Source organism: Podarcis muralis, chromosome 4, assembly GCF_964188315.1.
Source record: "Podarcis muralis chromosome 4, rPodMur119.hap1.1, whole genome shotgun sequence".
Taxonomy (NCBI): Eukaryota; Metazoa; Chordata; class Lepidosauria; order Squamata; family Lacertidae; genus Podarcis; species Podarcis muralis.
The window spans coordinates 35,047,901-35,063,403 of record NC_135658.1 but is presented as its reverse complement, the minus strand read 5'-3'; the positions used below and the strand labels follow the sequence as shown (position 1 = coordinate 35,063,403).

The window sequence follows — 15,503 nt, the reverse complement described above, 5'->3', positions numbered from 1 at the left end:
AGATGGCATGAATGAAAAGCCGAAGTGACCTTTCAGGAGGAGTGAAACTGGAAGCAGATCCCCTTATGAAAAGGCCTTGAAGCTTTAAGGGTTTAAGGACTGCTGCTTATGAGGGGGATAAATATAAAAGGGGGTGGAAGGTACAGTTCTCAGGGGTCTATGGCTGCCCCCTTTCTTGGGTTTCATTCTGGAGACTTGGTTGATGGAAATGTGTAGGAATCCTGTGAAAGAATGAGTATGTAAAATGTGTACGTGTGATTGGGCATATATGTAACGTTTGCATGGTGAACATTCATACCCATCACCTGCATCTCTGGCCTTTGCTTACATAAATATATGCCTAATATATTGAAGAGGGTCTTCTTGACATAACAAAAGACCAGGGTTCTCACTTATGAAGACAGAGAAGGGATATATACATTACAAAAAGAAATCTCAGGGTTGTGGGTTTGAGCCCCACGTTGGGCAAAAGATTCCTGCATGGCCAGGGGTTTTGTAGCCCCTTTGTGATCCCTTCCAACTCTACAGTTTGGTGAGTCTATGAACCATATATAAATATATATTGGTCTTATACTTCTTCGGCTGCTTTTCATTCTGTGAAACAGGGGTCGGCAACCTTAGGCTCATGGGCCACAAGCGGCCCATGGGGGTCGTTTAACCGGCCTACGAGCTACCCCCAAGCCGAGCCACCTGCTCGGCGAGTCCCCATGCGCTGCGCTAAACTGGCGCAGTGCGGGGACTCGCTTCTGTGGCGCCAGAAATAGTGTCTGTGCATGTGGCAACGCTGGAAATTGCGTCTACGCAGACACTGGAAATTGTACGCTTGCGCGATCCAGCCCACAAAAGGATCTCTGCTGGAGTGAACTGGCCCAGGCGAGGTAAACCTTGCTGATCCCTGCTGCAAAATATCTGGAGTATTGTAGCTTGGTGATGGTGCTGAGTGTTTTTTGCTACCATATGCCAGATGTCTTCCTTCCTCCAACCACAGTTCCCATTTTTTTTCTGAGGAGACAAATAACTGTGAAAACTATTAGAGCATGTTGTGTAGCTATAGCCAGAGAGTGCTTTTTGACAATATGAATGCTGCCCTCTAGCGTTCCTCACTTAAGGCCTTTCTGTATAACCAGTTTTGGGTGGACTACACTATAATGTTCTGTTACTGCTGGAGGGAGGGTGAGCTTCTTGGGATGGTTCAAAGCGAGCCTTCTGCAAAAGAGTTAATTTGTGCCTGAATTATGGTCAGTTTTATTCCAAACTCCGTCATGCTCCTGAGCTTGGTGCCATGATGAGTGTAATGGAGTCTGGAGGCTTCTGCATCTTGGCATCTCCAAGGGAGTTCACAGTAGCATCTTGGGCCTAAGATTCTATGGGAAACTTCCTTACTGTCCTGCCAACTCTATTAGGGTGTCGGGATCCATAGCAACTCCATCTCCTATAGATGGTTGCACCTAGGATACCTGCGGCCTGGTTTTTTTTATTACAGTACTCACCATTATGGAGTACTGTCACTTTTTTTGTACTGCAGCTTATGGCAGCCATTTTGTGCTGGCACCCATGGCACCATTATCAATATATGGTGTACCTCATTTTTTACCCCAAAATCCAAACTTCAGCACAATTACTAGTTATTACATAAATAATACCCCCCCCCCCCGTTTCTTGCCATGTGCCATTTTCCCAAAGTTGTATTTCTCTTACAGGGCTGTGTAATAAATTGCATTTTTTGTGTGGTGGCACGTACACTTTGGAACTCCCCATCTATTGACATCAGGCAGGTGCCTTCGCTGAAATTTTCTGCTCCTGCGTAAAACATTTTTGTTTAGGCAGGCGTATCCAAACATTTGTAGAAGTTACATGTGTTTTAGTCTGCTTTTTGGTTTGTTCTTGATTTTAATTAGCTGTTGAAAGTTTTGAAATACCCGTTTTTAATGGTCTTATATTGATGATGTATTTTTTTTAAAAACTGTTTTAAGGTTTTATTGCAATCAAGTGGTCTATAATTTTTGTTAAACAAGCAACGTGTCATTTTATAAGCTGTTTCCATCATATGCTTACTTGTTTGACGTCTGTAGGCTTCTCCTGTCCAACACAATAGTTTGTGTTCAATAGACATCCTTTCCCATCTCATGTGGTGTAAATAAAACTTGCAAAACTATTGTAGACAAACAACTAGGGTATGCATTAACTGATGTTCTGCAGGACCCCATGACATGGACCTGGTTAGGCTTCACTTGTATGTTGGGACACATAGTGTCAGCTCTCATGAGTTTAGACAAGATTCAGTGGCTATACACAACTCTGACATGATCCCGTCTGGAGGTCAGATGTTTACAAGCTTTGCCCTGATACAGAGTTCCCTAACCTTATTTGCCAGGGGAAAACATTTTGAAACCTAATAAATGCTCATAGGCACCACAAAATGCCTGTTTCACAAAACACCAAGCAGGCAACACCCTCCAAAACAAACAAATCTTCAATTTAAAAAACAAATCGGTAGGGCAGGGGACCTTGGTGGGCACCAAAGTGTGGTGTGTCTAAGGGCTTTGTGGTACCCACAAGCACCATGTTGGAGATCCTAGCTCTAGAAGGTGTCAAGGGGAGAAATAAACTCTGCAGGTCTCTGAGTGAAATAACAAAATGCAACAGGCACCTCTATCTTATGCAGGTATTCCAGTATTGTATCTATACTACACTGTTCATAATTACATTGCGCTGAACGGTAGGGGTGTTTGGTGTTTGTCACTCAATTCTCAGTGGCGGAGAGCAGGCGGGGGCATGGCTGGCACATGTCCCGTGGGCATGGCACACTGCCCGCAGTGGCGTGGTGCACATCCTGGGGGCATGGCGCCCAGCACAGGTGGGGGGCAGCTGTGATGGCACCCCACCGGGATCACACTGCTGGGGGCGGCACGCTCCCCCGCCCCCCTCTTCCTCCACCAGTGTCCTCACTCAGGCACACATGCCTGGGAGAGGGTTGACTCTCATCTCCTTCAGAAGCAGCCTCTGCCTCCTTCAACAGTCCCACCTCAATTCTTAGGGGGGGGAACTCTTCTTTTATAGTCACTTAGGGCATGGGAGACCCTCATTTGACACCAGAAGCCAAAATAACATGGTAACTTATTGCATCCCCCCCTCCCCCTTTAAATTTTTTCACATATGCTTTTTAGGGAATTGTTGTAAAAGTAACATCTCCCTCCTTTGGATAGCACCTTAGGAATGTTGCTCAGTGATGCATATTATTTCACATTGACATATGAAAAGATTTAGCTTTATAATGAGACATAGGAGAATGTTCATGGCCTTGCTTTACAAACCCAAACACACAAGAATGGTACTGGCTTTAAAATAATTAGCTGTCAATTTAAAAAATACTTTCTCATTCAACCTGCTATGTTAAACACTTCGACACACAAAGTACATGGGAATAATTAAAATACACAGCACCTTAGCTTTTAAAATACATCGTCTCCTTGCAAATAATCCACTTCCTCCATATACTGTATGGTATGCAGCATTTCTGCCTCTCTAGTGCCATTGCTCCCCAACTCTTTTTCCTGTTGGGGAAGGGTACTGAATGTCAAACCCTCTAGCCTTCTCTTGTGTTTCTTCTGCTGCCATTTTGGTGTCTGGCAGGAGAAGTATGTTCTTGGTGCCATACCACCAGGTTCTCTGTAGGTGGAAGGAGCAGGACAAGCATCCATTGCTATTTGGCCTGGGTTGTCTACTTCCCAGTTACCCATTTGCAGCATCTTCCTCTACCTTGGTCATATCTAAAGTTTTAGTATACTGTCTGTCTGATACGACTTTTCTGTTTCATAGCAATGCAAACAACCTTAAGAAACACTGTCACCATTTCACCAGAAGAAAATGCTCTCAGGTGACCTTCTAACTATAGCTACCGTTTAAGCAAGTGAAATGATCTACGTAGTAACAGACCATAAGTAAAGGTAAAGGTAAAGGTACCCCTGCCCGTACGGGCCAGTCTTGCCAGACTCTAGGGTTGTGCGCCCATCTCACTTAAGAGGCCGGGGGCCAGCGCTGTCCGCAGACACTTCCGGGTCACGTGGCCAGCGTGACAAGCTGCATCTGGCGAGCCAGCGCAGCACACGGAAACGCCGTTTACCTTCCCGCTAGTAAGCGGTCCCTATTTATCTACTTGCACCCGGGGGTGCTTTTGAACTGCTAGGTTGGCAGGCGCTGGGACCGAGCAGCGGGAGACCATAAGTAGATGGACATAATTTCACTGCTGTGTGGAGTAACCTTGCAAGAGCTAACATCTGAACTAATTGGAAACCTCATTTCTCACTCTGTGCTAAGAGGCAACCTCTGTTAATGTGCTACTCGGTACAGATCGGGAATATGGAGCACCCTTACACTGCTTTGTGGAGAACAGAAACTTCATAAGCATGTCCTGATGCTTTACAATTCCAGTGTCAACGTTTTCTGCCCATGTATGACGCTTTTATATTACCTTTTACTGGCATAGGTCTTGGGGACAAAATGGGCATGGTGTATCCTCGTTGCTCAAAAGTTAGACATTATTCTATTACATATCAGGCCAGTCTATCTTTTCCCACAATTTTGAATCACAGCGCTGGGAATGGTTTTGGTGATGTGTGATTTTCCAGCTTTACTGTCCTGGAGTGGGGTCTTCAGCTGCCCAGTAGGTGTCCTCACTGGTACTACATTTGCACTGGTATTCTTTGGTTTAGGGATCTGCGTAGGAATCGCTTGACGGAAGACATCAGCAATCTGGGATAGATTACAAAAGAAAAGGGAGAGGAGTAATTGTTAAGGCTGGCAGTTTGCACAGTTCTTTAGTAAACTAAACATACAAATTGGCATGAAATATAACTTAAAACTGCTGGAATAATACAGTTTTGGGGTTGTTTTAAAAGAAGATACTAGATAGGAATGTAAGAGCTGTGAAGGACTTTGTCTCTAGATGGCAGCAAAGTTCAATAGTTTGTAGAAAATGACCATTTTCAAACTCTGAAACATGTTTTTTAAGCGTCACTGGGGATTGTGCTTGGCCAAATTATGAACAGTGGGGTTCTAGATTTTGTTACAGAGCTAACTGAACCAAGTAGATAATCAAGACAAATGTTTTCACAAATTGCTCAAGATGTGTTGTGAAAGAGACCATCAGGGAAAGCAAAGGAAATATTTTTGGGTCCATATTACCGTATTTTGGGTGAGAGCAACACAAAATATTTATTTCTGTTCAGTTTCTTTTTTTTAGCTATGTCCTGATTTACAGTCTAATAGGATTAATCAGGAACAGCACTTCTGTGATCATTTGGTCACTTTGTGATTTGGTGTTTAGGCTGTTTTCACTTTTTGTAAAATTAGAAGACACAGGAAGATTTGGCAGGCATCCTTGCTTTTGACTTAGATATCTCTTAAACACCTTTCCATGTTGACAGGTTTATGCAGTTGTCTAAAATGTACGCTGAGTAGCTAGTCATTTTAGAGATTGCTTTGTATTGTTTTAAAATGTCTTTATGTTGTTATACACTGCCCTGATGTTTTTGTAGGAGGACGGTGTATGAATACTTTAATAAATAAATATAAGAAAGGCACGCGTGTGGTTTGAGATGGCAGTGGCTTGTTGCACCTCTTTCTGGAGCTGTGCAGATAGTAGGCTAGAAGAAAAAGCCGTCTTTTAGCCACTTGGAGGCAGCTGCAATTCATGGTGGGCAAGAAGGAAATGACAAGACTGCAGTAAATATAAGTAGGGATAGAGAACCTGCGGACATCTAAATATTGTTGGCCTCCAGCCAGCATAGGTAATTGTCGGGGTGAAGACTAGAAGGCTACAGGTTTCCCATCCCTGCATTAAACCAAACCCATTAAACTTAGCTGCTAAAAACCACACCAAATAAATGTATAATCAGAGGTATTGACTGATCTTGGAGATTGCAAATCAACATAGTGTAAAAATCTTCACAGGTCAAAAATCAACACTTTGGATAGTGTCCTGGAATAAATATGGGTGCTCAGCTGATTCTGGGTACTGTGGCTCTTCTTCGATCAGCAGGTGGGCCACGATGTTGTTCATTAGCTGCAGCTTCCAAACAGCTATCAAAGGCACCTGTTGCTCCCAAAGTCTACTGAGATTTGTTTTTAAGGCAAGCAAGAGGGAGATGTTCAGAAAGACTGATTCTGCAAGGAAGGCTTTTATCCTGCTGATCAGCTGGAAAGGATAAAGAGTGTGACTGGCAATCTGAAAATGCAAACAACTATGGCACTTAGGGGACGCGGGTGGCGCTGTGGGTTAAACCACAGAGCATAGGATTTGCCGATTGGAACGTCAGCAGTTCAAATCCCTGTGATGGGGTGAGCTCCCGTTTCTCGATCCCTGCTCCTGCCAACCTAGCAGTTTGAAAGCACGTCAAAGTAGATAAATAGGTACCGCTCCGGCGGGAAGGTAAATGGCGTTACTGTGCGTTGCTCTGGTTTGCCAGAATTGGCTTAGTCATGCTGGCCACATGACCCGGAAGCTGTACGCTGGCTCCCTCGGCCAATAAAGCGAGATGAGCGCCACAACCCCAGAGTCGGCCACGACTGGACCTAATGGTCAGGGGTCCCTTTACCTTTACCTTATGGCACTTAGAGGCTACAAACATGAGAGAGCAATGGAAGCTGAACATTGCCTCTTGGGGTACTTTACTCCCCTATTTAATTTGTTTTACCTAATGTTTTATGTGGGCAGAAGGCCCGCTTGGACCAGCCTTGCATGTGTATATCTGATGTCTGATTGTGCACATACATCCCCTCTTTGAAAAATTAACTGGTGAATGGAATTTGTGTGTATATGATGTTGAACTGATAAGGTTTGGCCTACAGAGGGTGCAATTGCTTAATTTCTGTTCCATTTATAGTCTGCTGAGTGTGATGTAGTCAAGTTCCCTTCATATACCTATGGGTAGAAGCTGGTTTCCCTTCATATTTATCCCCCACCTGGGCAGAAGATCTGATATGCTGAGAAGAAAATTGTTTCATGTATGAGAGAGCCTGGAATAAATGGGCTGGTCTGTTTCTGGTTATTTTTTAATGATAATAATAAATAAATAATAAATTTTTATTTATATCCCGCCCTCCCCAGCCGAAACCGGGCTTAGAGCGACTAACAACAGTAAAATAATACAGCATTCTAAAATCATTTCATTATAAAATCAGTTCAAATCAAATTGATGGCAACCATTGGGCTAGAGTTCTGTGAAGAATTACCAAAGGAGGGGGTCAGAATAATAATAAAATTTTATTAATGCTTCTGCCTGAATTGCTGAGTTCAGTTCTACTTAGGAAGTATTCCTGATTAGTTCCTTTCCTGTAAGATTTCCAAATGCTTCTAATTCCTCTTTGGCAATACATATAGCCAAAGAAACCCACGTGCAAATACCAGTTTAGCCTTGGAGTTCTTTGGCAACTGCCCCTGTGTGTCAGCTTAAATTTTTCATGTCTGCAGTACAAATTAATACAGTACCTTGTTTCACAGGGCTTACGTAGCTTGGTGGAATCAGGATTGTGAAGCATGTTTCGTACAATAAAAGTGATATATGTATACACACGCACATAAAAATATGCAAGCTTGTTTTCTCCTGCTATGGAGGGTAGGACCCAAACTGTTGGATTCAAGTTACAAGAAAGGAGATTCCCACTAAAGATCAGGAGGAACTTTCTGACAGTAAGAGCTGTTCAACAGTGGAACCAACTCCCTCTGCAGGTTGTGGTCTCTCCTTCATTGGATGTTTTTATGCAGAGGTTGGATGGCCACCTGTCATGGATTCTTTAGTTGAGATTCCTGAATTGCAGAGAGTTAAGTTAGATGACCCTCAGGGTCCCTTCCAATTCTACACTTCTATGATTCTATGAGGTAGCAGAACTTCAGGTACAGTGGTGCCTCGCAAGACGAAATTAATCCATTCCGTGAGTCTCTTCGTCTTGCGGTTTTTTCGTCTTGCGAAGCACGGCTATTAGCGGCTTAGCGGCTTTTAGCGGCTTAGCGGCTATTAGCGGCTTAGCGGCTTTAAGAAAAAGGAAACAAACTCGCAAGAACTCGCAAGACGTTTCATCTTGCGAAGCAAGCCCATAGGGAAATTCGTCTTGCGGAACGACTCAAAAAACGGAAAACCCTTTCGTCTAGCGAGTTTTTCGTCTTGCGAGGCATTCGTCTTGTGGGGCACCACTGTACTTAGGATCATCTTCTTCTTGTTGTTTATTAAGTTTCTAAAGGATCACAGGGCAGTTTACAATATAAAAACACAAATGCATAACATAGTAACAACAAAAACAATACCTCTCCCCCAGTTTAAAAGGCCATTGATTGGCTAATTAAACAAAGGCCTGGGAGAAGAGGAAAGTTTTTGCCTGGCACCTAAAAATATGTAACGAAAGTGCCAGGTCAGCCTCCCTGGGGAGAGCATTCCACAAGTGGGGAGCCACCACAGAAAAGGCCTGTTCTTGTGTTGCCACCTTCTAGACCCCTTGATGAAAAGCAGTCCACAAACTTGAAATAAATAAAAAAATCATCCCTGACCATTGGTCATGCTGGCTGGGGATGATGTGAGCAGGAGTCTAATAATATCTGATGGGCACCAGATCCCTCACCCCTGCCTTCTAAGGACACTTCAGCTACGAAGTTGCACCTGATACAGTTCTCAAATCTGGCATTGTTGACCGCAAGGATGCTTATCTCCAGGTATATATGATCCATAAGGCCATATTGGTTAGAGACAGAAACCTAACTGTCATCCCTGATATAAAAAGTTGGCAATCATTTGTAAATACCAAGGGTGGGCACAAGCCAAGCTTCTGGATTCAGCTGATTTCAATGGAATAATGCTGAACAAGTGATGACTGTTGCCATTGACATTAGTGGGAAGTAAAATGTGCTCAAGTTTTCCACTTTTGTAGATAGATTACAGCCCCCTTTTAAGATGTTGAATGTGTATGTGCCAGGTCTTTCTGTTTTGTGGCGTTAGAAAGAACCACTCAGGCAAGCAGCCTGTTAGTGACAACCACTGGGTTTAGTATCTGTTTCTTGGAGTTGGCCGGCAGATGAGCCCACTGACCAGACTGAGGCAAAGGAACTGGGAGTGCTAAGGAAAGGAAGGTCACTTTTATCCTGCTTCTGCCCTTCTCTTTTTCCTAGCACAATATTTTTAGGTCTTCGCTGCTAAACTTATGTCAAACACTGGGAACAAGCTATAAACAGCTTTCCCTCTAGTTCTCTTTGTGAGCTCACCAGTGGCATAATAATGTAAGAAGAACCTTTTTAAGATCTGGTCAGAGGCCCATCTCGTCTAGCATCCTGTTTCCTCAGTGGCCAGCCAGAAGCCTATAGGAGTCCTGCAAGCAGGACCTGAATTCAACAGCACTCTCTTCACTTGTGACTCCAAACATGCCATCTCCAGTAGTGGAGGCAGAACATAGCTGGCCACTGTGGGAGATGTAGCGTCGCCCTAGAAGTATATTTGGTCTGATCCACAAAAGCAGTACTTGCCTGGGTGGTGCACAATATGAGCTAAATCGTCTTAGATTTTTGCTGTTTTCAGTTACAGCATTCAGTTGGGATAGCCTCAGGGAAATAATGGGCAAATGCATGATTTTATACTTGTTCATGTTGCCCTTTATGATGCAACTGATCACCCAAGGATTTCTAAAGTTTGCATTATAGGTTGTTTAATTTAATGTGGGTTCAGGATAGAATTGCTTAATTTCACAGGATGTGGCTACCATTTGAAGCATTTAGAAATAAACCCTATATTTAAGTGAAAAGCAGAGGAACCTTAGGGGCAGTTGGCATAATCGGTTGCCAACCCGTTATAGTAATATTATGATAGGTTTTTCTTTTTTAACATGGTATTTGGCATAGAATTGGAGTTTGGTTTTTCTTTTTTAACTCCTAGAATTGGAGTTTGGAATAGGTCTTTTATTCTATTGAACTGTGAGCCTATACATATTTTCCTCATGAGTAAGTCCTTTTCAACTATAAATTACATGCAAGTCAGCAGCATATGCAGGTTTCTAGCGATGATAAAAGAGAGTTGTGGCTTGGCATTATTAAATGAGCCAAGCAGAACTTGAAGTAGATAGCCAACCTTTAGAACTTTGCAGAAATCTTACTGTCTTGTCTCTCCTTTTGATCTTTTTTAAATAAATCAAATCAAATTAGACTGCCTTCAGTTGAGTTACTGATAATTAGTCCAGGTGTGATTCTTTTAATCATTGTAATTATATAGAATGCTTTAATAGGTTGTTCTCAGCCAGTCTTTCTGTACTGTATAAGTAGCTGCTGTTGCATGTGGCTTGGTCATTTATTGTCTACACCTAACTCTTTTTTTTTATTCTAGTTACAGGCAGGTAGCTGTGTTGGTCTGCCGTAGTTGAAACAAAATAAAAAAATTCCGTCCAGTAGCACCTTAGACACCAACTAAGTTTGTTATTGGTATGAGCTTTCGTGTGCATGCACACTTCTTGGTATCTGAAGAAGTGTGCATGCACACGAAAGCTCTTTTCTTGATGTTCATGTAGTTCTGCTGTATAGAAACAATAGGGTTTTTGTTGTTGTTCTATTGTTCCTATGAAAGGTAGCTATTTGTTCCACTGCAGCACATATCCTTATCTTGAGGAGTGTTCCCTGAGGTGCAACGCTTAAACCCAGAAATTTGCCTCACATGCCTAATAAATTTCTCCTGTTAAATTGGGGCTCTGATCTATAAGACCAGGATTACAAGTATGCAGTTCTTGCATTATTTGTATGTTATGTGGGCCAAGCTGACCACCGTACTAAAACATAATATACTTCAAATACCTGTAGTTAGATACCTGGGTTAAAAACACAAACTTGTGGTTTGTATCGGAATCCTATCTGCACTGGAATGCATGGGTGCAATGCCTCCCCCTTTGGCTGACATTTTAAATAAGGTGTGTTACCATGCTTGCTCCTCCCCAGTTTAAAAATAATGCCTCTTTGCTTGTCTGCATTTGTATATGCAGTTTGTTTGCATCTTCCTCTGTTAGATCATGTGTACACCCGGGATTCCGTCCTGGCAGATTAGCCAGTTGTGTGGAATGGGACTCATTTTTTTGAAAAGTGAAACCAGCTCTTTCAGTCGATTGATAGGATAGTTTTATGGACTGCATCCTAGGTTTACCTTGGGTTATTTACCTTCAAAAAACCAAACATCTATTTGGTAGTTTTGTTTTGTCAAATTGGCAAACTATTCATTTGCAAATCATGTTTTGTGTGTTTAGTTCAATTCAATTTCTTTTTCTCGCGTAGTTATAGTTGATACCTGAAAAGTTCATCCAAAGCAAGGCTTTATTGGATCCCTGGTTATTTTTGCCTGCTATTTCCTGATAGGATCCACTTATCTTTTAAATCTTGTCTCTGTTGAATGCACATTATTCCTGATATATTCTTGCAAACTAAATAAATAGTTCAGCAACTGTGCTGCTGTTCTTCTAATAGTTAACTTTCTCAGCTTTTGAAAACACCTCTTCATAATAATCACAGAATTTCAGCAAAAGCCTAACCAAAAGAGATGCTTCTTTTTATGCTTGTAATCCAGAGAAAGTAATCAATGTGAATTTCCATGGATTTCAGCAGAATTTAAGGTGTGTCTAAATTTCTCTAGATGGTGATCTATGTCTTAAAACCTTAAATGCAGCTGATAAAGCAATCTGAAATATAATTTACTTTCTTTTGTAATATAAAACCAGAATAACTAAGGCTGCACTCCTATGTACCTGGGGGAGCAAGCCTTGTTGAACTCAGTGGGGCTTACTTCTAAGTAGATATACCTCGGGTTACCTACGCTTCAGGTTACATATGCTTCAGGTTACAGACTCCGCTAACCCAGAAATATTACCCCGGGTTAAGAACTTTGCTTCAGGATGAGAACAGAAATCGTGCTCCGGCAGCGCAGTGGCAGCAGGAGACCCCATTAGCTAAAGTGGTGCTTCAGGTTAAGAACAGTTTCAGGTTAAGAACAGACCTCCAGAATGAATTAAGTTCTTAACCCGAGGTACCACTGTATATAGGATTGCACTGTAAGTGTAGAAGATACTGAGTTGTTTAAGAATATTGGTATTTAATGTGAATTTGTGTGTTAATACAACATCACAAGCTTACTTACCCCTCAAAATACCTCTTATTCCACCTGAGACAAACCCCCCCCCCCATTCACACTTGTTTTAAATATAACTGTTTCAATGTGATTGCTGATGCACATACCTTTTGCTTGGAAAATATGAGCAATACCTATGAAGGCTGCAGGTCATGAACACGATTACCTTAATTTCAGTAGGCTTTCCTTGTACTTTTGATTAAACATCTGTAAAAGCTCCCCTCCCTTAACTGCGCCTTTAATTTATCACTTTATTTTACCACGGAAATTGTAACGTTTTGGTCTGAGTCATACATTAAACCATAGTTTAAAAGTACGTATGGTTTAATGAGACTGAACAGTTTAACCAAACCATGAACAGAAGCCACTATTTGTTATTGGCTGACTCCTTATGGTTTGCTGGGGGAGGTGGGGTAGGGGAACTAGGAGCACTGGTTAACATCTAACACCAAGCCAGCCTTTATAGCGTCTTTTCCCCAGTTGCATCAGAGATAGGATTGGAGGCGGAGCGAAGTATGCACTAATTAGCACCATGCACCAGCACACTGCTCATTCATATTAAACCATAGTTAATTGTTAACTATGGTTTAGTGTTACATGCATACTGGAATACCAACTTACAGATATTCCAATTTATGACTTGAATCTTGGATATGCCTTTGCCTTACAGCAGGCATGGGAAACCTCAGGCTCACGGGCCTAATTAGTCCCACCAGGCCTCCTCATATGACCTAGGAGATAGTTCTGGCCAAGCCATGCCCTACACCTGATGTCGTATATGGCATCAAGCATGGGACAGGTAACAAAACTGGCTCAGCCAAAAATAGGTTTGTGGGCACCCCTAGTCAGCTGATTGTCCGGTCTTGCAAAGTGCTGTTTTGTGAAATGTTTTCCAAAGTGCTCTGTCAAATGTCTGCGGGCAAAAAATGTCACCTGAGATCATTGGGAGGTGACTGACAAATGGCCAATTTCACCTACCTGTCAAACCTGGTATGTGAGGGCCAGAGGAGAGAACAGCCTGGCCCACTAGACAGTTCCAGTTCCCCTCCTGCCTTACAGGGTCACCTGTTTCTACATGAATCTGGCTTTTTTGAGGGCACCATTAGCTAGTGCCCCCACCTTCAGGGATTAGGTGAGTGGCAAATGGAAGTGGAGCTTTTTCAGTGATGGTCCCTGTATTTGGAACGCATTCTCCAGGGAGTTTAAATGGCCACCTTCTGTTTCACTAAGTTCCCATTTGAAAAAGTTGTGTTTCATGTTTGAATAAACTTGTTCTGCTGTCTTGTTGGGCATCTGACTGAACAACAGCAGTCTGTGGACAGCAGGTTGTTGTGCCATTGTGGATTATGCTCATGTTCTTTGTATTAGATTTTAATGTTGTGTTGATATTTTCTTTTGTTTTTCTGAGAGCTACCTACAACATACATATGGAAAGGTGGAATAAATGTATTTTTAAATGAATGAATTTATATGTCTCAATTTATTTATAACACTTAAAACCTTTGCTGATTTTCCTTTCTTTAATGAAGTGGTCATGTTAAAAAGGGGGGTAGTGTTGGAATCATATTTGCATGTTTATAGGAGCAAAAATCTGTTGGGTACTTGGTACAACGCTGGTGTGTGTGTTTGCAGTGAAATATTTGTGAATGCACCCAAAGTTAAGGACAAATTTTATAGTTTAGCCCATAGTACAGGCAGCTGTTATCCTTAACAGAACTTGGGCTTCATTTTTACACAGCCTTGGTATTCATTGAATATTGTCTGTCAGAATTAGATGTGATGGCAATTTTTTTTCTGTGTTCACTACCGTATTTTTTGCCCTATAGGGTGCAACGGCCCATAGGGCGCACCTAGTTTTCAGGGGGGGAAATCAAGGGGGGAAATATGACACACACACCGCCCCGCAGCTCTGGGAGCAGCGGACAGGCTGCACCCAACCTGTGCGCTACTCCAAGACCTTCTTCCTGCTTTTGTGAGAGGTGGCGGAATTTCCCCACCTCCCGTGAAAGCCCACAAGAGCCGCGTGCGACTCCTGCGGGCTTTTCAACCAGGAGGGAGAAGGGACTGAAATGGCCAGTCAGTCCCTTGTCCCTCCTTGGGGGAAAGCCCCCAAGAGCGGCGCACTCTTTAAAGGCTGCGCGGCTCCTGCAGGCTTTTCTACGAGGAGTGGGAATTCCCCCCCCCCCCCTTGTAGAAAAGCCAGCAGAAGCCGTGCAGCCTTTAAAGAGCGCGCGGCTTTTGCCTGCTTTTGTGGGAGGTGGGGGAATCCCCCTCATAGAAAAGCCCGCAGGAGCCGCGCGCTCTTTAAAGGGTGTGCGGCTCCCGCGGGCTTTTCGACCCAGCTTGTAGGGCTCAAAGCGGGGTCGGAGAGTAGCGCGAAGGTGTCATGCGCCTTCCCGCTGCCCCCCGATCCTCTGGGGCTGGCGATGGGTGGAAGCGCTGCTTTCCCCCACCGCCAGCCTCAAAGAGCCGACTCTCCTGGCTTCAGCGAAAGCAACGCGAAACCTCCAGAGCGCAGGCTTCGGAGGCTTCGCGTTGCTATCGCTGAAGCCAAGGAGCCTGCATTCACCCCATAGGACGCACACACATTTCCCCTTCATTTTTGGAGGGGAAAAAGTGTGTCCTATAGGGCGAAAAATACGGTACCTAATTTGATACAGGTTAGTGGCAAAGCTATTGCAGTTCATCCAGGAGGTTCCCAGGTTGAATTCCTGGCATCTCCAGTTAATAGGATCACATGACGTCTGCCTGAGATCCTGGAGAGCTGCTGCCAGTCAGAGTAAGGAATGCTAGGCTCGATGAATATTTTGACTTGCTGTAAAGTAGCTCCCCGTATTCAAAGTGTGTGGGTAAGGGAGAGAAATAACTGGCTTAAAGAAGTTGGAGTATAATTCTCACGATCCAGTTTGCATTGGGGGGGGGGGGGAACTACCAGATTACATATTTTTACTTGCTTGCTTTGAATTGATATAGTGCTATCCCAAGTGCTGAAAGCATTTTGCACATATTCTCTTCAATCCTGAAAATTAGTGATAGCGGTTTCTCTTATTCTACCCAGGGAGCTCATTGCTGGCTCAGATCTCACCTCAGCCACTTTCTGGCTCTCGACTCATTCTCTTTACCACTATGCTACTCTGGGGTCTCATGTAATTTCATGCATCATTATTTTAAAGTACATGCAATTTTGTATGCTATTTGATCAGAAAGTACTGATCTGTATAGCAATAGAAAAATCAGGGAATGAGTAAGGTAGTGAACGAAAATCAACACACTGTCTAAAGATTAAAATCAAACTGTTTTACGTGCAAAAATTCACTTACAGAGGAACAAAAACGAAATGATTTCTGCAGGCAGTGGTTAAAAAAC

The 15,503-nt window shown here is 43.1% G+C and overlaps 2 protein-coding genes across 3 annotated transcripts in view; one reads left to right on the top strand and one right to left on the bottom strand.

Annotated features, from left to right (window-relative positions):
- CMSS1 (cms1 ribosomal small subunit homolog) overlaps positions 1-15,503 on the top strand; it is a 185,327-nt gene that overhangs the window by 1,303 nt on the left and 168,521 nt on the right. The window lies entirely within an intron of this gene.
- Positions 3,253-15,503, bottom strand: part of FILIP1L (filamin A interacting protein 1 like) — a 160,239-nt gene continuing 147,988 nt past the window's right edge. For both annotated transcript variants that reach the window (XM_028726640.2, XM_028726641.2), the window contains one exon: positions 3,253-4,752. In XM_028726640.2, coding sequence (XP_028582473.2) covers positions 4,564-4,752 — 189 coding nt within the window. In that variant the 3' untranslated portion in view covers positions 3,253-4,563. The remainder of the gene's footprint in view (positions 4,753-15,503) is intronic.